This window comes from Ovis canadensis, chromosome 3, assembly GCF_042477335.2.
Source record: "Ovis canadensis isolate MfBH-ARS-UI-01 breed Bighorn chromosome 3, ARS-UI_OviCan_v2, whole genome shotgun sequence".
NCBI lineage: Eukaryota > Metazoa > Chordata > Mammalia > Artiodactyla > Bovidae > Ovis > Ovis canadensis.
This window is the reverse complement of record NC_091247.1, coordinates 77,420,166-77,446,874: the sequence shown is the minus strand read 5'-3', so window position 1 is coordinate 77,446,874 and position 26,709 is coordinate 77,420,166. Positions and strand designations below refer to the sequence as shown.

At 53.1% G+C, this 26,709-nt stretch overlaps 1 protein-coding gene and 1 non-coding gene across 10 annotated transcripts in view; one reads left to right on the top strand and one right to left on the bottom strand.

The window, feature by feature from the left end:
* Nucleotides 1–26,709, top strand: part of TTC7A (tetratricopeptide repeat domain 7A) — a 159,296-nt gene that overhangs the window by 102,323 nt on the left and 30,264 nt on the right. For 4 of the 9 annotated variants that reach the window (XM_069583382.1, XM_069583386.1, XM_069583385.1 and 1 more), the window contains one exon: nt 10,803–13,037. The exons of 2 other annotated variants lie outside the window; for them this stretch is intronic. In XM_069583382.1, coding sequence (XP_069439483.1) covers nt 10,803–11,024 — 222 coding nt within the window. In that variant the 3' untranslated portion in view covers nt 11,025–13,037. Of the gene's footprint in view, nt 1–3,299; nt 3,751–3,802; nt 4,541–10,802; nt 13,038–26,709 lie in introns of those variants that run through there. 3 more of the 9 variants (XR_011255690.1, XM_069583383.1, XM_069583384.1) reach the window with 3 other exon arrangements.
* Nucleotides 18,701–18,773, bottom strand: TRNAE-UUC (transfer RNA glutamic acid (anticodon UUC)). The gene has a single exon. It is a non-coding gene; the product is annotated as a tRNA-Glu (tRNA).

Genomic DNA, 26,709 nt, shown 5'->3' with positions numbered 1-26,709 from the left:
TCATCCCCTCCCTTGCCTGCAGTGCCCTGGTATCTGTGGGAGATGGCTTTCTCCTTGCCCTGTTGGGAGAACGGAGACCTTCTGGCTGGCCACTCCCCTGCAATCCCCTGCCTGAATGGATGAAAAAACCTGGGAGGGTTGGCTGATTCTTTGTGACTTCCTCTTGGTTTGTTTCTGTAAGGCCATCTAGCCCCAAGGGTTTTCAGTGTAGGTACTCTGAAGACTCTAGACAGATACCAAAATGCCTTGTTTATCATCCCCAGGCCCTGCCTGATCACGGGGCTGCCTCCTCCATTTGAGAGGAGCTCTGTCCCTCCTTGTGGGATTCAGGCAGTGTCTTGGGGTGGACTGTTGTGTCAGGCCTGACTCAAGCACACATAGAGAATGGCCTCGGGGTGCTAAGAGGGGCCAACGGCCTAACCTTAGGACATGGAGGCCAGGGTGTGGGTGTCCAGGGTTCAGTGACTCTCCTGTGGGAAGGCTCAGCAGCTGGGAGGAGGAGGTTGGTTTTTTTAAAAAATATAAATTTATTTATTTTAATTGGAGGTTAATTGCTTTACAATATTGTATTGGTTTTACCATACTGGAGGTTGGTTTTTTCGCCCTGGCTTTGCTGTTCTTTTCCTGGGTGGTCAAGGGCAAGTCAGCCCCTTCTCAGTTCAATTCAGTCATGTCTGACTCTTTGCAACCCCATGGACTGCACAGACTTCCCTGTCCTTCACCACCTCCCAGAGCTTGCTCAAACTCCCGTCCATCGAGTCAGTGATGCCATCCAACCATCTCATCCTCGATCGTCCCCTTTTCCTCCTGCCTTCAATGTTTCCCAGCATTAGGGTCTTTTCCAATGAGTCAGTTCTTTACATCAGGTGACCAAAGTACTGGAGTTTTGGCTTCAGCATCAGTCCTTCCAATGAATATTCAGGACTGATTTCCTTTAGGATTGACTGATTTGATCTCCTTGCTGTCCAAGGGACTCTCAAGACTCTTCTCCAACACCACAGTTCAAAAGCATCAATTCTTTGGCGCTCAGCTTTCTTTATAGTCCAACTCTCACATCCATACACAACTACTGGAAAAACCATAGTTTTAACTAGATGACCTTTGTTGGCAAAGCCCCTTCTCAGGACCTCAGTTTTACTTACCTGTGCAGTGGGGACTCTCTGGTCCAGGGAATGTCTCCGACAGGAGGTCGAGAAGAACCTAGGGAGGACTCTTTCCTTGCCATCCTTACCTGCTTTCAAAGAGCAGGTATCAGGATGAATGTAATGACCTAGAAATGGACAGGCCTGCATGTACAGTGATTTCTGAAGTATGATTTAGGAGCCCATAGTTACAACACATTCGGGGTCTGGGTTCCACCTAGATGCCCTGCTTTAAGAACTCTCTGCGGAGCACAGCTGTGAGGGTGTCACTGATGTCTGCCCCATGGACAACACAGTAGCCCCAGGGGAATGGCTCCAGATGGCTGAAGGGTTATCACTGCCGCAAGGGGTCTGCTTTTTTCCTGAGTAGAATGGTTTAACTCTTGGCATAGTCCTAGGACAGACTCATGAATCATCTGGTGAGGATGCTGCCCAGAGAATGTAAATATCCCATGGAGGAGGAGCTGGACCAGGTCATCTTTATAAGTTCCTTGCTAACCCCAAGAGTCCTTAAAAGCAGGGATTCCCATCTCAGCCTGATCTCTTGATTCCTCGCTAAGGCCCACATAGCAACATCTCAGCCTGGTTCAGGTTCCCTGGTGCTGTATTGCCTTCCAGTCTGCTCAGCAAATGTTTGTTTCTTGCAAAGCACATTGTCCTTCCCCCTGCACTTCAGACATTAGCTTCTCTGATAGATGCCTCCCCCAAGGTCACATCCAGAAACTTGATTAAGGAGCCAGAAGATGTGGGCGCTGTCATCAGGCCTGCAGCCAGGCAGACGGCTGCCTGCCCCTACGGTCGCGGATATGAGCCTACTGCCTCAGCCCTCCTGGAAAACCCAGCCAAATCCAGTAACAAGTACAATTTTGAAGCAACAGTGTACCATTTTTCATTTATGCTTATTATTGTTTGTAGCTGTTTTCCTGAAATTGAGGCAGTTTCCAAGGGTGGGTTTCCATGGTAACTGAGTAGCTGTCCAGAGTGGCTCCCTACAGATGTTTCTGAAATGGCCCCTTTTCTCTTCCCGAGGTGCCTTGCTGATTTGATGCATTCTGAGAAAGGACTGCCCCCTGTGAAGTTACAGGCAACCAGAGGGGCACTGGCTGCGTAGGCAGCCTATCCCCTTTCCACATGCTGTGTTCCTGCCAGCATCCCACACACATGCATAAAGAATAGCAAATTTCAAGTCTGGGGAAGATTTACTAAGCACTCTTTTCCTAAAGACACATGAACGCTTTGGTGTATTGGTCTCCAGCATTCCTTAATCTCAGTGTCTTCCTTGTCCTGTCCTGAGACTCAGAACATCTGGGATCTAATCCTAGCTCTGGCCCTAATTCACCTGAGTGATCTAGGAAAAGACACACTTGGCTTCCACGACTCTAATGTCTCCTTTTACAAATGAATAATGACCTTCATCATTCCTAGACCAGCGGTGTTATAATCAAATGAGCTGATACATGAGAAAGCACTTCTGAAAGTCTGCCGTGCAGTACCAGAGAAGGCAGAACATGGCACGCACGCCACACTCTAGTCCCTCGCCCAAGACAGACATCACTAATCGGTCACAGCACTTTTTCCCACTCAGCACAGATGGGATCTTGGGATCTTATTCACCATGGTACTGCATAATGGGAGTCACTCCCCGTCGGTCTGAGTCAGCTTGGCACTTATGTAAGGGAGAGCGTGGCCGAGAGGGGACTTCCTAGGAAGCAGGGATGCTGAGGGAAGGCATGGAGCCCGGCAGTGACTGAGGAGTCATCAAGCCCCTGAGAACCTCCCAAGAGGGGGCTCCTTTGAGGTCGCCTGACCTTAGTGGCAGGCGGGTCACTCAGCCCGGCTGCCCACTGCCTCACTCTCCCTACCCTCCGCTTGGCTGAGCCAGGAGAATGGATGCTTCAGTGCAGCCTGTCTCACTCCACGTGCAGCTTGAAGCTTCAGCCAGGAGCGGACAGCCATGACCGTATCCTTGCTGCCTGTGTGGGTGGCGCCCCACCCTCTTCTCTATCAGGGACAGGTTCTGGGGGAGAGGGATTTCCTGGCCCCCCTCCTGCTGGGCTGCCCTGCTCCTCATTGGCCCCTGTTCTTGGTAATGCTTCTTTCTTGGGACAGAGCTCCAGCTCCTGCTGCCCCATCTCCCCAGAACCCTTTCCTCTTCAGGCACCCCAACCGCAGGAGGAAACAGCCCTGCATGAGCTTCGGCTCCTGTGATGTAATTCCCAGAGATGTGATTTCTGAAGCAGTCCTGGCCTTGCGACCTGGCCTGTTCTCTCTCCAGATGCCCCTGGAAAGCCGGGAAGACACTGTTTCTTTTTCTCTTTTTAACCTTTTATTTTGTACTGGGATATAGCTGTTGGCAAGGTGGTGATCGTTTCAGGTAAACAGTGAAGGGACTCAGCCATACATACACATGTATCCATTATCCCCCAAACTCCACTTCCATCCAGGCTGTCACATAACATTGAGCAGAGTTCCATACAGTAGGTCCTTGTTGGTTATCCATTATAAATATAGTGGATATATTTGTTCACAAACATAACTCCCTAACTATCCCTCCCCCAATTCTCTCCCCCAACCTCCCGTAATCATAAATCATAAGTCAGTTCTCTAACTCTGTGAGTCTGTTTCTGTTTTGTAAATTCATTTGTATCATTTCTTTTTAGACTCCACACATCAGGGATGGGGAAGACAGCGTTTCTGTCATCCATCGTCCTCTATGAGAGCGGCTGATGAATTGTTCCCCGCCTCCCCAGGCGGCTCAGTAGGAAAGAATCCACCTGCCACGCAGGAGCCGCAGGTTCAGTCCCTGAGTTGGGAAGACCCCCTGGAGAGGGAAATGGCAACCCCCTCCACTGTTCTTTTCAGGGTAATCCCATGGACAGAGGACCCTGCAGTCCACGGGGTCAAAGAGTTGGGCGTGACTGAGCATGCACTCAAGCGTGCTTTCTCTCCCCGTGGCTCCCAACGTGGCCGTCTTTAAGTGGACTTGGGGATCAAGAGCATGGCCATGATCCCAGAGAGCTTCTTGCCTCCCCCTCTCTCTAGGCTGGGGTGTGCCACTTCATGACTTAAGTCCTCAGATTCCCCGAGGCAGGGCCTAAGTCAGCAAGAGCCAGGGCTCTGTCCCACCCAAACCTGAGGTTCTGGGTTGGGCCTTTTGCAGGTGCTCCAGGAATCCAACCAGAAGGCTCTGCTGAGATCAGAAAGGTAAACTCTGGCTGCACAGAGCTCCTCCCACCACCCCACCGCCAGGGTCCTGTCCCCGATCCTGGAGGGTGCCTGCCTGCACAGTCTCTTTGTGACCCCATGGACTGCAGAATGCCAGGCTTCCCTGTCCTTCACCATTTTCCTGGAGCTTCCTCATACTCATGTCCATTAAATCAGTGATGCCATCCAACCAACTTATTCTCTGTCGTTTCCTCTCCCCCTGTACACATATTCTATCTTGACTCACCACAAACTCATTTTTTGAAAAGCCAAGCCATTTTTGCCAAACTTAAAAAAGTGTTAGTTGCTCAGTTGTGTCCGACTCTGCAATTCCATGGACTGTAGCCTGCCAGGCTCCTCTGTTCTTGGGATTCTCCCGGCCAGAATACTGGAGTGGGCTGCCATTTCCTTCTCCAGGGGATCTTCCCAACCCAGGGACTGAACCCAGGTCTCCTCCATCTCTGCACTGCAGGCAGATTCTTTGCTGCTGAGCACCTGGGAAGCCCCAGTCCTGGAGGGTAGGACCACACACGAGAGGTTCAGCCCTGCTAGCCCCTGGGTTGTGGGGACACTTGGAGATTACATCTTCTTGCTGGCTCAGTTTTTCTTCTATCAAATGGGGATAATAATGTGACCTCCAGGGGATAGTCTTAGGGCTCAGATGATGAAAGGACAAGTCAACATTGGGTATATTTTTGGTGCCATTCACAAGGCAGGCCAGGTGGCAGGAGCCCCACCTTTGACTGGGCTGTTTGACATCACTGCCGTGGTGGTGGTTCTTTTTGCTTTTAAGCTGCGTGAACTGTTTGTGTGTTTTGGAGATTAATCCCTTGTTGGTTACATCATTTGCAAATATTTTCTCCCAGTCTGTAGGTTATCTTTTTGTTTTGTTTATGGTTTCCTATGCTGTTGTGAAAGCTTTTACCTTTACCTTTTTCATTTTGAACTTGGCTCCCAGGCCAAGTTCAGATGCTCTTGGTTTGCAGAGGGGAGAGGATGCCCAGAGTCAAGTCCCGGACACTCACTGTAGCCAAGTTGCTCTGTTCTCTCAGAGCACAGTGAGTGACTCTGGCCAAGGCACAGAGGTGCAGCATGTCAGCCCCAGCTGCCCTGTGGATGGGATGAGTATGCACACGGTGAGGCCAGGCTGACCTTGGCTGAGAGCAAGGGCAGCTGGCCCAGTGGGCTAGAGTCTGTGTTGAGAGACGAGGGGGACTTGAGACCCACTGTTGTAGGTGAGGCTCTGTAGCTAAAGGGGTGGCTGGGCCCTCAGGCTGCTGGAGAGGAAGAACTGGGAAGGCCAGGCTCTGGAGAAGCCCTGAGCTTGGGCCCACAGTCTTGTTAGGCTGGGTTGATGGACAAGGTGGACAGTACCATAACACAGGCCCCATGCCTGCTCTAGGGTTCTCCCTCCCGGCTGGCTTCCTAAGCTGTGGCAGGGGCTGAGAGCATCCAGGCAGCCTGAGGAATGGGAGGACCCAGAAGTCTTGCGCTCTGGGGGGTGTGTGTGGGTGTGGGTGTGTGTGTTGAGTTGTTGCACACACAGCACCTCATCGGCAGAGTCTGAGCCTCCCGCCAGCTCCAGCAGGCAGGAATATTGCTTCTGTTTGACAGCAAAATTCAGTAGGAATGTCTTGCTGACCATTTGACCCCCTGGTGCAGTAGTTTCATTGAGTTTTCTTCCTGGCCCCTCCCCAGGGCTGCCTGAGGTCTGCATTCCCTGATGGGGAAGTGGAGGGGAAGGGAGGTGCAGAGTGTGTCCCCTCAGCCTGGGCCTCCTGTGTCCAGCGGCCCCTCCCCAGCCCCCTGTGCCCACGCTGGCGCAGCCAGCACACAGCCTGAACCCTCGCCCCAGGCTCAGGAAGGTGGAGGCATGTCCTCTTGCCTGTACCCCAGGACTCTGTAGGCAAACCTTAGGTCCATGTGTGGACTTCTGAAGTCCACACCAACCCTGATGAGGAAGTGGACAGGAAGCCTTCTGTCAGTGTCAGACTCAGCGCAGAGCCATGGGTGGGCATTGTTGGCTTACTTTAACCCCAGAATCAGTGGTCAGGGGAAAGACTCACACGTCTGGAGGATTCAGCAGGGCTCAGCCCCCTCCCCTTGTACAGAGGCCAGCACACCCCAAAACAGGCTGTCACCAGCCCCTCAAGCTCTGCCTTCTGCTCAGAGGGCAGCATCTGCCATCACTGTCCATCAGTGTTCTTGTCTGGAACCCAAAGTCCGGAGGCCTCGCTGCAGTCTCCTGACCTGGCCCTACAGGCCTGGCTGTGCTCTGGAGTGGGCAGAGCCCCCACCCAGCCCAGGCTGAAACCAACCCCAAAAGGTCCAGCCCCCTGCCTTGAACCTGGGACTGGGAAGGGCCCCTGCCCAGGTCGCGACTTGCCCTCTCACCAAGCCAGTGCTTATCCTTGAGCCTGGCTGTGGCCTCTGCAGACAGCACCAGGAAAGCCTCACTGTGGAGCCCCAGGAGGGAGGGAGCCACCTCTGCTGCCCCGGAAGCCCCCCCACCCCACCACCACACAGCTGGGTTCTGAGTGAGTCTGGGGGCTCGCTCTCTCAGCAGGGGCCTCTTCCTGTGAGAGCCCTGGGGAGCTCATCAGTCAGGCCTCGGGTGGGTCTAGAAGGAGTCGTGCCCTTCCCCACAACAGGAATGTAGGTGGGCCTCCTGTGGCCCTGGAGCTGCCCAGCTCCAGGCGGGATGTGGCCGCGCGTGGGCTAGGTTCTCAACGGATTCCTCATTCCCAGTCTGGTTGGACAGGTTGCGGCTGACAGACCTGGAAGAATTTGGAGTGCGGGAGAGGGCCTGGGCTTGGCTGGAATGCAGGCCTCCCTGAGGGGCGTGTCAGCAACCCCTCGCCCCCACTTCAACCCTGGGATGATGGAAGGAGCCTTCCTGGAGCTGCCTCAGAGCTGGTCCTGCCTGGGGCTCCTTCCTGCAGCCCCAGGGTCCCCAAGCAGGGGGCTCCAGGGACCAGGAGGCTCCAGCAGCCTCCAGCTGATGCCCGGCTTCCCAGCTGGAAAGGCTGTGACAGAATCCCAGGAATGTGCCTTGAGCTCAGAAAAAAAATTCCCAAAATAACTTCTATAAATACTTGAGGGGAAGGATGGGGAGGGAGCGCTTGGCCTGGCCTGCAGCTGGCCTAGCCCTGGGGCTGCTTCCCAGGACCACCTCCCCCACACAGCCAGACCTTCCCGCTGCCTGTCCCCACTCGGGGGACAGGCACTGCATTAACAGGGTGACGGGCTTGCAGTGGCAGTTCTGACAAAGGCCGGTGGGACCCTCCCTCCCCCTCATCCCCACCCCAGGCTGCAGCTCCTGACCCCGCCCTGTGCCCTGTGTCCTAACAGGGAGGGGCCCCTCAGAGTCACCGTGCACTCCTGAGGCCAGGCCCTGCCAGCCTGTGTGGCCCTAAGCGGGTCACTAAGTACATAAAGGCCTCCAGTGCGTCTGCTTTTGCATCCAGGACCATCCTCCTGCCAACACTCTTTTGAGCTGCAGTCCTGTGGGAAATCACAGAGCAGGGCAGGAGCCAGGGCTCCTTCAGTCTCTTTCAGTCTAAGAGGGGTGGGTCAGGGGTGGCATTCAGAGCCCACAGTTAGGAGCATGGTGTCAAGGTGGTGGTGTGAGCAGAGGGCGCCATTCTTGGGGAAGACTTCCTGGAGGAGCAGCAGGGAGACGAGATGTGGCCAGAGGCCCCCTCCTCCCTGAGATCCAGGGAGGGAGGGAAGAGGAAATGGATGATCTCAGGAATTTCTGGAGACTCCCCACCCCCTACCCCACCCCCGCCCCATAGCCCTGCCCCTCCCTGAGCTCCCCTTACAGGCGTGATGCTCCACCACATTCAGCAACTTGCACTTTGTTCTAATCCCTGTGTGGGCACAGCTGTGGCATTTGCCAGGCCAGGCGTCAGGCTGAGAGTCACGCAGGGGTCTGGTCTTCCCCTCTCAGCGCAGAATGGGGCAGAGTCAGGAGGGGTATCTGGATGGAATTGAAATACCGGTTCTGTGTTCCCACCACCTCCCTGGAGACCTGGGGATGCCGGGTGCTGAGCAGGCCCTGGGCACAGTGCCGGGCTCAGGGCAGAGCAGGTGAGACCTCGCACCCTCATGGAGCGGGGCCCCGCCCAGTTGTCAGGCAGCAAACAGCGCTGAGTTGCTACCAAACATGAACCCGATGGGCTGGTGTCTCGGGCAGGTGGCAGCAGATCCTGTTACAGGCCCTGGGCCTCCGGGGCCCAGCCTGACCCGGTGTCTCCTTTCAGGCTCTCAGGTCAGCACCCCAGGGTGGGGGGAGGTGCTTCAACCCCACCCCAGCCACAGTCTCCTCCATGGGGAGCCTGGCCCTCCAGAGAAACCCCTTCTCTGCACCCTCCCTGCCACCCCTCAGCCCAGGCCCCTCTGTTCATCCTGGGGACACTTCCATTTGCTGTCGGCCCACCGAGCACCATTTGCTGTCGGCCCACCGAGCAGCCCACTCACAATTTCACAGTCATTCTTGCAGAATCCTCACAATAGCCTGTGAGGTGGGACTGCTCTATCTGCTGGTTTCCAGACAAGGAAACAGCAGCTCAGAGAAAATGGGCCACTTGCCTGTGGGCACAGCCCCCGTCAGTGGCAGGGCTCGCTTCTGACCCAGCCAGGTCTTCCAGCTCTGAGCCTTGCGTCCCCCTCTACACAGAGAAGCCGGCCCCAACCTCCTGAACCACGAGTAAAACCAACGCACGACACCCCATGCAGCCCTTCCCAGACACCTGCACACTTGTTGAGATCAGGGGTTTTCAAAATCATTTTTTACTAGAGAGCCCTCTTTTCAGACAGGAATCTCACACGGAAGCTGGACATAGCAAACGTGTGTGTAAACGCCACTGCGGCCCCGCCCCGGGCAGCCCACTGGCCTTCCCCGCCCCCCGTCGCTCCCCCGTGCACAGCACTCCCGGGCTCTAACCATCCATTTTTGGTGCTTAATTTTGGTGTCTGGCGGCCTGTTGTCTTGCCTTCCTGCCCTCCTCTCTGTGGGCCCTGTTCTATCATGCGCAGCTCGGGGTCCAGATCCCAAGGCCATGCAGTCAGAGCAGCTTGGCCCGGAGCCCTGCTGGACACGCTGAGTACTGCTGTCTGGTCTTGGGCAGCCCTGAGTCAGCACTGCTCTCATCTGTCCAGATCCAAGGGCTCTGCTAAGGCTCCATCCTGTGCCTGGTTCCCCATCCTCCCCCATCCCTGTGGTCCCCTGGGGACAGCGTTACCCTGGGTTGAAGTGCTTCCCTTTCTTCTGGCCCCCTGGATACCTGACCTCCAGCCAGCACCTCTGACAGGCTTTTCTGAGGGCTTCCTGAGCACCATCTTTCACTCTTGGCTAATTGGTTGTGTTCCAAGCCCTCGGAGGACTTTCTGAAACCAGGCATGTGCGTCTTCCCCAGTGGGTCTCCATAGCAACAGAGGGCCTAACTCTGGGGAATGCGGCGAGGAGGAAAATGTTCCAGCTAAAAATGTACATGGCCGTCAGTGGGCGGGCACCCGAGAGGGGGCTCCAGGCACACAGAAGGCAGCTCTTGGTCCCCGGCTGTCCAGGAAGTCAGTGTTTGGGCTTTACCTCACAACTCTGAGCCAGAGGCTGGCCCCTGTGCCACCTTTGAAGGCTGGGACACAGGTTGGTAGGATGGTGCAGAGCAGTCTTTCTGAGACTGGAGATTGAAAGGGGACCCTGGCCCCTCCTCCTGCTCACCACCCTGTTCCCCCACCTCCCACACCCTTCCCGGTGTGGGTGGACGTAGAGGGGACAGTGTGCCAGTTTCACTTTGCTTGAAGGCAAATAGCAGGGCCACGCTTCCCAGGCAGCCCTGACCCCTTCTCAGAGGCCCTCCTTTCACCCAGCATCTGTCCCTGATCCCCAGCTATCTGGGGCCCTCACCTGCCAGGCAAGGCAGGGATGGGCTTGTTTTCCCAGGAAGACAGGCCCCTGATGCAGGCACAGGACCCGTCCATCCAGCACAGGCTTGAGGACCTCACAAGCCTTGGTTTCATGTGTCCCTGGGGAGAAGGCAGCGCCACGGTGCAGCTTGGGGTCTCAGGGTAACAGACCCATGGACTGAGAGCTCACATATGCCAACGATGTTCAAGTGCTTTGCCTACATGTGGTATCAACTTCACAGCAACCCCAGAAGTGGGCACACTGGTCTTTCCCATTTTCTGGTAAGGGTGACCTGCTCAGGAGCCCTCAGCTGTAAAGGGGAGACTCAAAGCCAGGCCTGCTGACCTTCAGGGCCATCCCCTGGGACCAGGAGGGGACAGAGCTGCCCCAGTGGGTGACCTGGGAGGCCTGGCTGGGACTGACACAGGGAGGGTTTGCATAGGTCAGGGGCCCTTGATAGTGCCTGAAGTGCAGGGTTCCTGACAGCTAGGACTGCCTCTCCGCCAGCACAGCCTCATTCCCCGCACCCTGTGCTTACTCCCCAGGGTCTCATGCTGAGCCGGCTGGGCCACAAGAGCCTGGCCCAGAAGGTGCTGCGGGACGCCGTGGAGAGGCAGAGCACCTGCCACGAGGCGTGGCAAGGCCTGGGCGAGGTGCTGCAAGCCCAGGGCCAGAGCGAGGCCGCTGTAGACTGCTTTCTCACCGCCCTCGAGCTGGAGGCCAGCAGCCCGGTGCTGCCCTTCTCCATCATCCCCAGAGAGCTCTGACACTGCCCACAGCCACGGGGATGGAGGGAGCGGCCTGGTGGGGGGCAGGCAGGCGAAGGCGAGGAGTAGGGAGCATGGTCAGGGGAGGTCCGGGGCCTCAGGGAAATACATCTCTAGGGAACACGTCTGCCAGCTGCAACCCTGGTTCTCCTCGCCTCCCCCACTTGACCCTGCTCTCCCTCCAGGGCCAGTGAGGACTGAGAGCTGCTCCTCTGGAGCAGGGTGGACCAGATTTGCATCAGAAACAAATCCCTTGTTCATTGGGACTCGGACATCGTGGTGTCTGTGAGCAAGGAAGTAGCTGGCAGGCGCATCAACAGGGGGCCGCTCCCCAGGGTACCTGTGTATCGTTTAGGCGTACAGTCAGAGTCTGAGGCTTGCATACCCCCGTACCTGTCTGGAAGCCCCTGTACTGTACCTGCCTTCAACATCCCTAACCCTGGGTTTCCCAGTTTTGCACAAGCTCTAGTCTCAAACCTCAGCTCCCAAACACCAAAGATGACCCCCACAAGTTGCCCTTTGGCTGGCCCGAGAGAGTTCTGGGTTCCTTCCTCAGCCCCTTGGAAGACCGTCTGCTTGAACCTAAGTGACTGAGAGGCATGGTTCCTGGACCGGTTCCCTGAGAGCTAGTGGGGGAGCCTCCCAGCTGCACATCACCGCCCTCCAGGCCTCTGTGCCTGAGGGAGCTCCCTGGCCCTGGTCTCACACCCCACTCTAAGGTCACCTCCAGAGTGGCCATGGCTGGAGGGTTTGCTGGCAAGCGGGAAGAGGCTAGGCCTCTGGGGCCTTTCCCAGGTTTACGTTAGTGGGCGCTGCCTGGCCTGGCCCTTTGTCTGATGAGGCTGTCGGGCCCTATTATGCTTGTCCCCCTCTGTTGCCAAGTGCCTTTAAGGCCTCTGGTGTCTGGCCAGGGGAACTGGGTTCTGGCCCTAGATAACCTTCCATTTTTGCCCACCCCATCTCTCTGGAAGCATGCCTCGGCTGCCTCCTTAGGCCCTGGGCTGTAGCCCCAAAGATACACACGTCGCTGCTGGACTCAGCCCTTCCTGAATACCTTGCATCAGCACCTCATTCCTTCAGGGCTTACCTTTCTGGGCAATGGGTACAACATAGATGCCTCTGGGGGTTATGATACGGAGACTAGCCTTAACACCTTTCACTAACCACAGCCCATTCTTGGCTGACTCAAGCTCTGCCCTGGCCATTTGGTTTCCCCTGCCTGGGGCCAAACAAGGAAGGTGACTAGAGACCCCAGGAGGAGCCAGCCCCTCCTCTCTAGTCAGGTTGGGCTCTGTGTACATGACACCCTTGTCTACAGGGGTCTTAGGGGCAGGGGGGGTGGGTCTTCCCTGCTGGCTTCCCTAGCCCTGCTGCACAGTGCTCTTGGAATTCTCCCCAGGAAGTCAGCCTCCACAGGCCCATCAGGGAATTCCCTATGCGCACCTTGAGTTTAGTTTTTAAAGCTCCATCTGGTACGTTCCTCACTTGAAGGTGTGTGGAAAGGTTGGGCAAGGGCTGCCCAGGTTTGTCAGAGCCAGGGCTGTTCCTTGGAGGGGAGGGGCTGTAGGAGGACACCCCCCTCCCTAACCTCCCGGCCTGGGCTCATCATCGCACACCCCCCAGGTGCTACCAGGACCAGCCTATACCTCCTTGCCTTCCCGTGCCGGGCCAGGGGACACTAAAACCACCAGATCCTTCTGCCACCTGGGTGAAGGAGCTCTGTGTGTGTATGTATGTGTATAAATATATATATATATGAGATAGAGATCTATTTTTATTCTGAAATTCTGTTGGGAAAAAATTCAACAAGAAAAAGCAGATGCCATTGGTCCACATTGGGGTGCCCAGAGAGGTGGGTAGTGAGTCCGTGATAATGCGAAAGGCAAAGCAACACCTGCATTTTGACTTGAAGCATTCATTCCTGATGGGAGGCCTCGGAGGGCCGGGCAAGTTGCTGACAGCTCAAAGGTCTTGAATAAAGAGACCCATGAAGGGAAGGCTGGTTTGTGTGAAGCAGTGTGTTTATGTTCATTTATCTACCAGTTACCCCCGGCCTTGAGTGAGCCCTGGAGAGGAGGCCAGGGCAGGGCTGCACAGGTGGGGGCGGGTAGAGGGAGGGGCCCACTGAGGAGGTGGTGATGGGGGCCTGGGGTAGGCGCTAAGGACTGCGGTGGGCGTGGGAAGGCAGAGGGGTCCTAGCAGGGCTGGCTGGAGTGGGCCTTGTTCTGGCCTGCCACCTGCCCCTCAGGCGGGCTGGGAGAAGCCAGGGCTGGACTTGCCGCCTGAACAGGAGAGACTGCCCTGAAGGCACAGTCAGGAGCATCTTTAGCACCTGGGGGAGAACACAGGAGGCAGGGGTGTGTGGTTAGGGTCCAAGCCACACCCAGATCAGCCACCTGCTCTAAGTCCAAACAGGTTCTCTAACAGATGTGATGCCGCCTGTGATACATTACACCTGTTATAAAATGTGCATCAAAGGATGACGACAATTTACACAGAAGCCCTGCTTTCTTAGTGCACCCCCAAGGGATTATCTGGTAAGACACCCAAGGCTGCACCCATCCACCCTAAGGCTTCCCCCTGGCTCTCGGGGCTGGCCTAGACAGAGCTGCCCACTCAGCACCCTGGCCTCCTCCACCCCGCCCCTCAGCCCTGTGGTCAGGTCATGGTTTTGCTATTCTGGTGAGAAAGGGCCCTTCCAGGAGCTACTGGGTGCCCAGCTTCGATTTCCCTCTGGTACTTTTTAGAAAACACCTTTAGTCTTTAGTGGTTTAACAATTAGTAACAAATTGCTAGTCTCACAGCCTCACCCCCAGCTCAGGCCCCCTGGGTGAGAATTAAAAGCCTGCTACAGGCCACAGAGGGGGTTTCCCTGGTGGCTCAGACCGTAAAGAATCCACCGGCAATGTGGGCGACCCAGGTTCAATCCCTGGGTCGGGAAGATCTCGAGAAGGGAATGGCTGTCTACTCCACTATTCTTGCCCAGAGAATTCTATGGACAGAAGAGCCTAGTGGGCTACAGTCCATGGCGTCACAAAGAGTTGGACACGACTAAGCAACTAACACTTCCCCTTTTCATCTAGGCTATAGATGGTGTCACTTGCCTGCCTGGCAGAAAGATCTAGAAAAGCTAGTCCTACCAGGAAGAGAATGGTAGGAATCTGGAGAGGGGTGGGGAGGGGAGGCTTTCCTGGCTCTGAGGAAGGCTTTGTTGGTCAGATGTTAGAAAGTCAGGCAGTGGTGGAAAGCCAGGCATTCCCTGACCTCCAGTTACAGGTCCACAGACCCCTCATTCACACATGAGCCATCCCTGGAGAGGGAGGAGCCAGTCTTGTATCCAACCCATCACACCAGAACAATGGCTGGAGTTCTGGGACAAGACTCAAGGTCTCACCGCCACAGGCATGAACCTCTAGCCCACAGCCGTGGTGTTAACAGTGTTTATCTGCAGGCACAAGTATGAATGGAATTTCAGCCACCACCACTCAGACTTCTTTCTGGTACCAAAGTGCTCATTGTTGTAGACACACCCCCTACCCTACTGGAGCTCTCAGATGTTGTCACTGTGCAAATATTCCTTGGCCTTGCTTGGGAAGCATCCAGCTAAACAAATCTCCCCCAGCCCATGCTGCCAGCTTTTGATGACAACCCACAGTCAGAGAGTCTCAAGCATCAGTGATGTGTCAGACCAACCCACATGGTGCCGACTTGGGTTCTGGAAGTTAGGGAGGTCCTACTGGGAAAGTATCCCATGCCAGAAATTCTTTTCTGGAGTTTTCATCAAGCTTTCAGTTGCAAAAAAAGCAGAGACCCACTGAAAGTAGCTCTAGGAAAAGAGGCAAGGGGGGTTTCCTGGAGCCCTAAAGCAGGGACTGCAGGGCATAGATCTGGGGCCAGAGCAGCTACGTATCTGTCTTTGGTGATGGAGTCAGTACCCAGAGTGAGCTCGAAGGCCCAGTGTACCCCTGGCTGGCCCCATGCCCTTGAGAAGTTACCAACCCTCTCTTTGCCTGTCTCCTGATCTGTAAGGAATAATCCTGGAATAGTGTCTGTTTTGTGGACTGTCCTGATGATTAGTGAGAAAAACACAGAAAGAGCCTAGAACAGTGCCATGATAACCACTGGATACCATATGATGACTTTCCCTGCCCCCGCCTGCTCCCTCCTCCTCTCCCTGCTGGCTGCCTTTGCTCACTCAGAGATGCTCCCAAAGGACTGCATTCAATCCACATACCCTGGTTGCAGCCCCTCTACACAGCTTAGCTTAGATTCTTGGGTGTGAGGATCCTGTTGGTCCCACTCATTTTTCCATGGGCTTCTAATGACAATCAGCTGTGACCAGAGGACATGGGCCTCCGGACACGAAATCTGGCTGCTTGCGCAGCTGGAGCTCTGGGTGAGCAGTAACGGGCCCCTTCTGAGACCCTGCATCAGCCCATTAACTCCCTCAAGCCCTCCTGGGCCCTGGGTGAGATGGTCCTGGGACCTGGGAGGTCCCGCTGGAGAAGACAGACAACAGAATTGGCACCCACCCTTGCCCTTCCCTATCATTGCCACTTTATGGTACACTGTGAGGCTCCTGTCCTGGCTCTTGATGACAGTGACAATCCTAACATTCTCCCTGCACCATACTGGTATAAGGCACTTATCTGTGAACTCTGACACTGCTCCTCTGGTAGTCAACAACCTAGGGAAGTGGGTTTTGTCCCCGTGAAAGGTGATGCAATTATGGTGCCTCTGCTCACAGCTTGGAACACAGCCAAGCAGAGCATAATGTCCCTGCCCATGGAGCCCGCCCCAGCTCACCGGATGGGAGAGAGGCAGGCAGCACCTGTCACCGAGGCAGCAGAATGACCCCTTTGGGATCCATGGAAACATGTATCACCAGGAATCCTCTGCTGAAGTGTCACAGGGGCAGAACCCCACCCCCCGCCCACCCCATTTCACCAGCAGCTGCAGCCTATGGCCCAAGACCCACACTTCTAGGGGAGAACAACCCATGCTGCCTGCTGCCCTCGCCCTTTCTGCAGCCAGGGAGGTGGTTTCTGAAACAGATCACTCAAGAAGCTGGAAAGTCACCCAAAAGCAAGAGTGTTCTCAAGACACCAGGCAAACCAGAAACAAGAAAAGGTCACCACAGGAGCTGTGCAGCAGGTGATGTGACCCCCCTGGCCTGCCCACCAGCTGATTGGGCCATGGGTGGTTTCCAGAACCAAAGTTCCTCCTCTGTGCACCGGCCCACCGCCCAAGAGGTGGCAGGGGCCCCCGGCGGAGAGGCCCCCAGCCTGCCGTGACTCCCCCTCCTCCCTCACACTCTCACCGTCTTCCCCTCTTAACCATCTCTTTGGAATTTGGCAAGAAGTCAGCCACTGTGGGCCTCTTTTAAAAACGTTTCTCCCCCCACCGTCCCAACCCGAACCGTTTGAGAATAGGTTGCATAAATCATGCCCCTTTACCCCTTAATAATTCAGTGTGTTTTTGTGAAGAACAAAGGCTCTTGTCTTACGTACCCACAGCACAGTTAACGAAGGCATTTACCCTGACCCAGTATTTTCTCTCCTCTCCCATTCATATGCCAGTTTGTCACCACTGTTCTTTGAAGCACTGTCTTCCCCCAACCCAAGATCCCATACTCCCCTTAGCTGTCATGTCTCTAGTTTCCTTTCATCTGGAACAGCTCCTCTCCCTTTCTTGGCCCTTCATGACATTGACAGTGCTGAAGGCTGCAGAGGGTCTGGCCTCTGAGGTGTCAATGTGGTCGGAGAAAGAAGCAGTTTGGGGACTTTCCTGGCAGTCCAGTGGTTATGATTCTGTGCTTCCATTACAGGGGGCATGGGTTTGATCCCTGGTTAAGGAACTAAGATTCCCACATGCTGCATGGTGTGGCAAAATCATAAATTATATTTTTTAAATGATACAAAAACACACTAAAATTAATTTTAAAAGAAAAGGCAGTTCGTGGTTGGAGCAGAGGTTGAAAAGCAGTAGAAGCTGCAGGTCAGAAAGAAAGGCGAGGAGCTGGTTGGAGGCTTCCCAGGTGGCACTAGTGGTAAACAACCTGCCTGCCAATGTAGGAGACGTAAGAGACACGGATTCGATCCCTGGGTCGGAAGATCCCCGGAGGAGAGCATGGCAACCCACTCCAGTATTCTGGCCTGGAGGATCCTAGTAGGCCAAAATCCATGGGTCACAAAGAGTCGGACACAACTGAAGTGACTTAGCACACACACACACACAAACGAGCTGGCTGGAAGAGTCAGGAAGATTAAAAAATGCAGAACAGATGAATCTCTGTAAAGACAGAGAGCTCCAAAGAGAAATGGATACCCATTTTCAAGGGGGCAGAAAATGATGGAAGCCCAAGAGCTTCACTGACTCTGTCCCAACCTTTCCAGCTCCTGCAGCCTGAGGTTGAGATTCCCATCTGAATCCTTTCCCTGGTCCTTGCAATGACCCCTCATGACTTAAGGGACCTTGGGTGTGTCTCTTCCTAGTGGTTCCGCCCATTCCCAGAGAGGCACACTCTCCTCTCAGTGTGCACCTGGAGACCAGCCTTTGGGGGGCATGTGCCAGGGTACCCACCTTTAGGGGGAGGAACTCTGACCAGAGGCAAAGGGGCACAGGTGGGTGCGGCAAAAGCCCATCTTGCAGAAAGTCAGTGCAAGAAGGTGAGGTGACTTGCCCAAAGACCCCCATGCTCCAGGGCAGTGGTTGACATGCAGGCAGTCTGCATGTGAGAGCCTCGTCTACTGCATTCTTCCTGGGACACCTGCCAACCAGAGGAGGAGCACATGTATGCTGAAACAGGGACCAGAGCAGGCGTGGGGACACCGCGGCAAAGACCAGCTGGCCTCAGGTGTCAGCTCTGATGCCTGAGATGGATCCCTTCGCTGTGTACAGATCACAGCATAGGTGTATTCCCCAGCTCCTTGTCCCCAGGTCCCAACAGCCCTCCTGAGTATATCATGGCTGTTCAAGGGCCTACAGTTGTTCTTAATTCATTGTATTCTCTTAATAAAACTGTATGTATGCTTAATCTCATTTTATAAATTATTTTAGAGGGACTTCCCTGGTGGCCAGTGGTTAAGAATCCGCCTGCCAATGCAGGTGACTGGGGTCCGATGCCTGGTGGGGGAATTAGGATCCCACATGCCGTGGGGCAACCAAGCCCACATGTTGCAACTATTGAGTCCTTGCAACACAACTATCGAAGCCTACACACCTAGAGCCCATGCTCCACAATGAGAGATGCCATCACAATAAGAAGCCCACACAACACAACAAGAAAGTAGACCCCACTCGCTGCAACTGGAGAAAGTCCATGCGCAGCAATGAAAAGCTCATGCACCATGATGAAGACCCAGCACAGCCAAAAAAAAACCACTCACATATCTTCACCGTTAGGATCTTCATCTACACTATAGATACATGCATCATTAAACACAACTTTCCAGAAGCTTCATTTTCATTTCCATATAAGATGGGGCATATTTAAATTTTTGGAATAATGTGGCCCCTGGAGCCACATATTAGAAGCCACATATTATTTACTTCTAAAAATATTAGGGGTGTTGTCCACCCACCCAACCCCCATTCCCCATAATGTAACTATTAAGGTGACTTTTTTCTACTTTTAAAAAATTTTTGGCCAGGCTTCACAGCTTGTAGGATCTTAGTTCCCCAACCAGGGACTGAACCTGGGCCCATGGCAGTGAAAGTGCCAAGTCCTAACCACTGGACTGCTGGGGAACGTCCAACATGACTGCTTTTTAAGTGATCTTACAGAGCTTGTTTATAACATCTAACATCTGCAGTCTTAAGGTCCACCTTCCAGGAATGATTTCTAAAATCAGTAATAAGTTTTTTTACCTTCTCTTTCAAAAAACTTAATTCATTTCAGATGACTTTTGTCAGTACCAAACACCAAAAATGGCTGAGGTTATTTAGGCTAACAGTCCTTCCCCAGACAATTCTTTGTGGTTCAAAATAAAAGGAACTTCCATAATATAAAAGACGTTATGAAACAGGAAAGACGCCTAATAGCCAAAACAATCTTGAGAAAGTACAAAACTGGAGGTATCGTACTCCCTGACTTCAGACTATGCTGCTGCTGCTGCTGCTGCTGCTAAGTCACTTTAGTCACGTCAGATTCCGTGCGACCGTGCGACCCCATAGACGGCAGCCCACCAGGCTCCCAAGTCCCTGGGATTCTCCAGGCAAGAACACTGAAGTGGGTTGCCATTTCCTTCTCCAATGCATGAACTATGCTACAAAGTTTCAATAATCAAGACAGTATGCTAGCACAAAAATCAGACACACAGATCAGTGGAACAAAAAGAGAGCCCAGGGACTTCCCTAGTTGTCCAGTAGCTAAAACTGCCAATGTAGGGGTTTGGGATCCAATCCCCAGTCAGGGAATTAGACTGTACATGCCACAGCTAAGAGTTCACATGCCATGCAACCAAGATCTGGCACAACCAAATAAACAAATAAAAATTAATATTTTTAAAAATAGCCCAGAAATAAACTTACGGGCAATTAATCTAAGACAAAGAAGAATATACAATGAGGGAAAGACCATCTCTTCAGTAAGTGGTGCTGGGAAAAGTAGATAGCTACATGTAAAATAATAAAATCAGAACATTTTCCCCATATTTACAAAAGTAAATTCAAAATGAATTAAAGACCTAAATGTAATACCAGAAACCATAAAACTCCCAGAACAAAATGTAGGTAGAACACTCTTTGACATAAATTGTACCAATGTATTTTGGGTCTGTCTCCTAAGACAAAAGAATTAAAAGCGTTCACCTGAAACTACCACAACATCGTTAATCAACTATACCCCAATACAAAATGCTTTCGGTGTTAAAAAAGTTAAAATTAAAAAAATTAAAAACAGGACCTTAGGTAAAAGCTTTCGTACAGCGAAGGAAACCATTGACAAAATGAAAAGATAGCCTGCTGAACGAAAGAAAATATTTGCAAATGATATGACCGATAAGGGGTTAATATACAAAATATATAAGCAGCTCATATAACTCAACATAAAAAAATAACCTGATTAAAAAGTGGGCACAAACCTGAATAGACATTTCTCCAAAGAAGATACACAGATGGCCAATATGCGCATGAAAAGATTCTCAATATCATTAATCAAAGAAATGCAAATTAAAACCACAATGAGATATCACCTCACACCTCTTAGAATGACTACTATCAAGAACACAAATAGCAAATGTTGACAAGGATGTGGACGAAAGGGAACCCTCCTACACTGTTGGTGGCAATGTAAATCGGTGGAGCCACTGGAAAACAGTATGGAGACCTCTCAAAAAGCTAAAAATAGAACTACCACATGACCCAGCAATTCTCCTCTGCATATATATCTAAACTGAAAAAAAAAATTAATTCAAAAGGATACATGCACTCCAACAGCTAATTGTAAATAGCATTATTTACAATTGCTAAGATATGGGACTTCCCTGGTGGTCTAGTGACTAAGATTCTGAGCTCCCATTGCAGAGGGCCCAGGTTCAGTCCCTGGTCAGGGAACTAGATCCCACATGCTGCAACCAAATAAATAAATAAATAGATAGATATATTTTTAAATTGCTAAGATATGGAAGCAACCTAACCCTCCGTAAACAAAAGAAAATGTCTACACAATAGAATACTATTCAGCCATAAAAAAGAGTGAAAATTTGGCATTTACAAAAACACGGATGGACCTGGAAGGTATTATGCTCAGTGAAATATGTCAGACAGAGAAAGACAAATACGTATGGTATCACTTATATGTGGAATCCAAAAACTAACACAAACTCGTGACTATAGCAAAAAAGAAACAGACTTACAGATATGGAGTGGCAACTAGTGGTTACCAGTGAGGAGAGGGAAGGGGTAGAGGATTAAGAGGCACAAACAATGGTGTATAAAATAAATAGGCTATAAGGATATATAATATGACACAGGAACTGTAGCCAATATTTCATAATAATTGTAAGTGGAGCATAACCTTTAAAAATGGTAAATTATGACACTGTACACCGGAAAACATCATATTGTATCAACTATACCTCAATAAAGTACAGTATTCAGTAAGCATCTGTGTGTTAACACTATAGTAGGCATTGGGAAATTCACCCATTCTTCAGTAGATCCCAGCTCTTACAATCCCAGAGCCCACAATCCAACACTGGCCTCAGGCAAGGATACGCAGATGACACCACCCTTTACGGCAGAAAGCAAAGAGGAACTAAAGAGCCTCTTGATGAAGGGCAAAGAGGAGTGAAAAACTTGGCCTAAACCTCAACATTCAAAAAACGAAGATCGTGGCATCCTGTCCCATCACTTGATGGCAGATACGTGGGGAAACAATGGAAACAGTGACAGACTTTTATTTTCTTGGGCTCCAAAATCACTGCAGATGGTGACTGCAGCCACAAAATTAAAAGACACTTGCTCCTTGGAAGAAAAGTTATGACAAACCTAGACAGTGTATTAAAAAGCAGAGACATTACTTTGCCAACAAAGGTCTGTATAGTCAAAGCTATGGTTTTCCCAGTAGTTGTGTATGGATGTGAGAGTTGGACCATAAAGAAGGCTGAGCGCCGAAAAATTGCTGCTTTTGAACTATGGTGTTGAAGACTCTTGGGAGTCCCTTGGACTGCAAGGAAATCAAACCAGTCAATCCTGAAAGAAATCGATCCTGAATAGTTGTTGGAAGGACTGATGCTGTAGTTCCAATACTTTGGCCACCTGATGTGAAGAGCCGACTCATTAGAAAAGACCCTGATGCTGGGAAAGACTAAAGGCAGGAGAAGGGGATGACAGAGGATGAGATGGTTGGATGGCATCACTGACTCAATGGACATGAGCTGGAGCAAGCTCCAGGAGATGCTGATGGACAGGGAAGCCTGGCGTGCTGCAGTCCATGAGGTCTCAAAGAGTCGGACACGACTGAGTATCTGAACAATAACACCACCCTGACTTTAGCCCAGTGAGACTGATTTGGGGACCCCTGATCTCCTGAACAGTAAGAGAATAAATCTGTGTTGATTTAAGCACCAACGTCTATGGCAATCGTAACAGCAGCCACTGGAAACAAACACACATAATTTCGTCAGTGAGCTCCCTGGGCGTGGGGGTACTCTGCAGTCCAGCTCCCATGCCCAGCCCAGGAGGGGCTGGTGATCAGAAGCCTGAATAGCTGTGACTGTGCCCCCTCCCAGGCTGCTCAGTTAAGTGGGGGGCAACAGGTCCCTGCCTCCTTGCCTCCCGCTAAGCCCGGAGATGTAATGTCACGGGGCCAGAGCCCTGCTTGCTGCCTACAGTTCTCAGGGACTAAGCTACACTCTGCCCCAAAGCAGCCACATTGCCACCTCCCTCCACTGCTGGATGGGCCTCTCTGAGCCCCTCTCTCTCCTGTTTTGCTGGGCTCTGATACAGCCAAGGGTGTCATCATTAAGGCAACGCGAAGACCTGCTAAGGTCTTCGCGTGTCCACCCCATGGGCCTCCCCTTCCTCTGGCTCCTCCTCTTTCTGTCCCTGACCCCTGTCGCTTACTTGCCACCCTCAACATCCAGGCCTCTGTCAGCCCTGGCTCATCCTACCATCCACAGTCACGTCTTCACCAGGGAGATTGCAGATGAGCCAGGCCGGGATCTGGGTCTCTGGCAGTGGCCCCCACAAGCCTACCCAGCCCCTGTGGTTGTCAGTCCAGCGCTCAAACCCCTCCGTTTGGGCCTGGCAGGTTCTGCATGCCCGCAGCCCTGCCCTTGGGCCCAAACCAAAGATCTGTAAGAAACCCAGCCTAGAATCAGGCTGGCAAGAGTGGCTGGGTTCAGGCCCTGCTCACCTCTCTATGCAGAACAGCCTCCACTAGAATGCTCCAGCAACCTGCTTCACTCAGTCCGGTCCAGCCCTGCCCTCTCCCCTCAGAACTCAGCCAGACACCACCATGGCCAATCTCTTCTTCTGAGCCGGAGTGTGACTTCTCAGGGCAACGGTGGCCCTGTCTTAAACCTTTGCAGGTTGGAGGACTACCTGTGGCCCCACCTAGCTGCTGCTACTGTTGCTGCTGCTAAGTAACTTCAGTCATGTTCAACTCTGTGCGACCCCACAGACGGCAGCCCACTAGGCTCCTCTGTCCCTGGGATTCTCCAGGCAAGAATACTGGAGTGGGTTGCCATTTCCTTCTCCAATGCATGAAAGTGAAAAGTGAAAGTGAAATCGCTCAGTCATGCCCGACTCTTAGCAACCCCATGGACTGCAGCCTACCAGGCTCCTCCGTCCATGGGATTTTCCAGGCAACAGTACTGGAGTGGGCTGCCTTCTCCAGCCCCACCTAGAGTTACTGGTGATCGGTGTTTTCACACTGTCCCAGCAGATATTCTCAATCTTGGCCAATCACTGCAGTCACCTGGGTGTGGGGATGGGACAGGGGGAAAAAACTACTGGGTCTGAATCCTACCAATGAGTTTGATGATGGCTGGCAATTGCCAGGCTGTGAGATTTTTAAAGTCTCCCCAGGGGATTCTAAAATGCAGCTTAGAACAACTGATATGGAACTTGTGGAGTGTGTTTTCAAGATAACAGGGCTTCCAAAGTGATTCTAGGCTTGGGGACTGGAGCCCAGGCAGCTCGTGCTGTTTTGAGGCGGGTGGCACCGAGCAAGTGAGAGGTGGTGCTGGAGGCAGGGCCGGTCACCTGAGCAACCTGTGGCCCTTGGTCTCTGGGTCTGGAAGGTGTCCTCTGTGGGCCTAGAAAGCAGTGAGGCGGCGGGGGTTGGGGGGGGTGGGGTTTCATAGTGGGGATGAGGAGGAGGGAAAGAGGAGAAGAGAACAGAGGAGACAAGCTGTCCCCATCAGTGTGGTGACTTCTGACATGCTCTGACTCAGGGCGGAGGGAATTTCACAGGGCAACAGCAGATATTTGCAGCGAAGACAAGCCATTCCCTTCAATTAGGTTGAAGCCAAATTCCCAGGGCAACTGGGGCATGTGAGTGGGAGGGGAGAGACCAAGGGATACTCAGGGAAGCCAGGGCAGGGACCTCGAGAAGCAAGCATCACAGTGGTCCATGCAGGAGGGCAGAGGGACCCTGGAGAGAAGGCCACTCGGGGATGTGGGATAAACACCACATTCCCTTCCATCTCTGGGCTTTTCTAACTCAGTTTGGACCTGTCACTGGATGCGCACAATGGCTGTAGCTGCTAGATGTTAATATCCCGTCTCGGAGCTCAAGCTCAAAGTCAACCCAGATCTGTCCAGTCTCTCCATGTTGGAAAAGACAGGAAGAGGCCCTGCTTTTCAAACACTGTCCCGGTTTTAGGCTCGTGGCAGGAAAAAGCCACCCAGAATCCCTCCGGGCTATTTGGGAAAGCCTCCCGCTACCTGTATGAAGTACTATTTAAAAGGCCAGAAGCTGTCAAAGAGGGGAAGCAAACCCTGCTCTCCTCACTACCGGGTGCAGCCAGCCCTGCTGCTAGTACCTAGGGCACAGCTTCTGTCGTATCACCCGAGTCACAGAGGAAGCAGAGAGCTGTGTCACGGACAGGGGGCAAGGCTGCTAGGGAGGACAGAGCTGGGATCCCCCCGGCTCCAGACAGACGATGGAAGCCACAGGAGCCAAGGGCGACGTTAGTGCAGACTCAAGACTCAAGGGTGTCCAGGTGGCCCTGCAGAATGTTCTCTCGCCGTTCCACCTCCAGCTGACATCCCAGCAGGCCTCCCAAACCCCCTTCTTGCAGACCAGGCAAGAGACATGCCCCGCTTCTTATGCTGAAAGGGTCTTCATTCTCTTCTAGAACATAGGAGAGCTGCCCCCACCCCAACTATACACATGACATAGCTGGGCCCTTGCAGCTGTGTCTGTCTGCCCCAGAGGCCGAGGCCCTCCTGGCCAGATCTGGAGGGGCCAGGGCGGACCCCTGACCCAAGCTAGCCAACTAGATTCTCTCTCCTGGGAACCCAGCAGGGGAATCAGGAGGGGCTGGTGACATTCTTTAGAGGGTGACATGAACAGAAAGCTGTGTTAGGCCCAAGGCAGCTGGCCTGAGGGAGAAACAGCGGGAGGCTGAAGGAGGGAAAGGACCCACTCCCGCTCACACCCCGGCTCACACTGCTGTCTGGAGATACCCCCACAGACGTGCAGCACAGCCTCCCTCCTGCCCCTGCCAGCGTGAGGGCTCCCCTGACCTTCCACCCACAAGCCCCCAAACAGATGTGATCACCGCTCACCTCGCTCCTTCTAGAGCCCTGCCCCGACTGCCCTGTGCAGCAGGCACAACCTGGCCCACTGCTCCTGGAGAAAACGCCCTCCATCAGAACCACCAGTGCTACCTTCTGATCCTGCAGGGGCCTCTGACCCACTTGGAGAATAAAACTGCCCTGTGGCCATCTGCTGATCAAAGTGGGGCAAGAGCAGCCACCCGAGGCGGCCGCCTCATCCTCCAAGGGGCCATTTTCTGCTCTGAAGGAACGCAGTGCAGGGAATTTCTTCCATAAAAGCAAAACGTGGATAAACCCAGATGGGAGATGCAGGCCTCCCCTTCCTTGTCCCCAACGCCTACTTTACAATGGTATTTATAAGACTAGAGAAGTGGGTTTTTCTCAATATGATAAAATATAAGGATTTATATTAGATTTTCTTTTTCTTTTAGTTTAAAAGATTCCTTCCTATTACTGATGAATGACTCTGTAGTCTCCCCATCCTTCCTTTCTCCTGACATCATTTCCCGAGCCCATGCCCTGGCTGGAGTCCCTGAGTGGGACTGACTGCTGGGCCTGTGATCTGCGCATTGCCCAACCCCCTCCTGCTCCGCCTGCACCCTCCACTCTAGCTCTCTAGCTGGGCCTGTCTCCCTCTGTTCCCCTCCAGGAAACATCTCTTCCTGCGTTCACTCAAAAAGGGGCTCCCTGCCCTCCACCTTCTTCCCTCTCCTCTCTGCCTGTCTCAGTCTCCTGGTCCCAGGGGTGCCAGCCAAGCTGCCGGCCGTACGAGCCACCCTTCTCCACTGGGGCGGTGCTGCCCTGTCTCTGCTCCGAGCGCCTGGGCAGGGTCAGGATCGCTCCTCCATGCACTGGCCGCAGTGATCTCGCAGTTTCCTGAGCCTAGGGTGTGTCTTCCCAGTGTGACTACCGTCCACATGGCAGCCACCCCTGAGCCGTACACACAAGGTAACCAGGAAGAGGTTCTGGGCACGGTTCTCAAAGCCTTCCTTGAGCCAGAAACTATTCCAAACTACCTTTCTGGCCTTGTCTCCCCTTTAACCCACCCTAAATTCAGTCACATGCTTCGTTCATCTTTGTCTTCACCCCCACTCCCCACCCCCAGCACAGCGCTTTGCCTGGAGCATATCGTCAAAATATTTTTGTTAACTTGAAACCACAAATGCTCATCAGGCTGAAGCAATATTGTTCTGTTCAGGGATATGAGATAGAGAAAAAACTATTGGGTTCCGGTCAAGTTCAGGATGGCCCTTGTTGAAGCGTCCAGGAGTCCAGGAGGAATGACAACCTCAGTGCAGGGGAGACTCAGCTAGAGAGCCCAAGGCGGCACAGAGCCCAGCGGACATCTCAGGGCCCGTCCAGGTGCTGTGAGAGCAGGCCAGGGACCCAGCCTCTGGGGACACAGCCTCTGACAATACACAGAGAGGGCATATAATTTACTGTTCAAACCGGG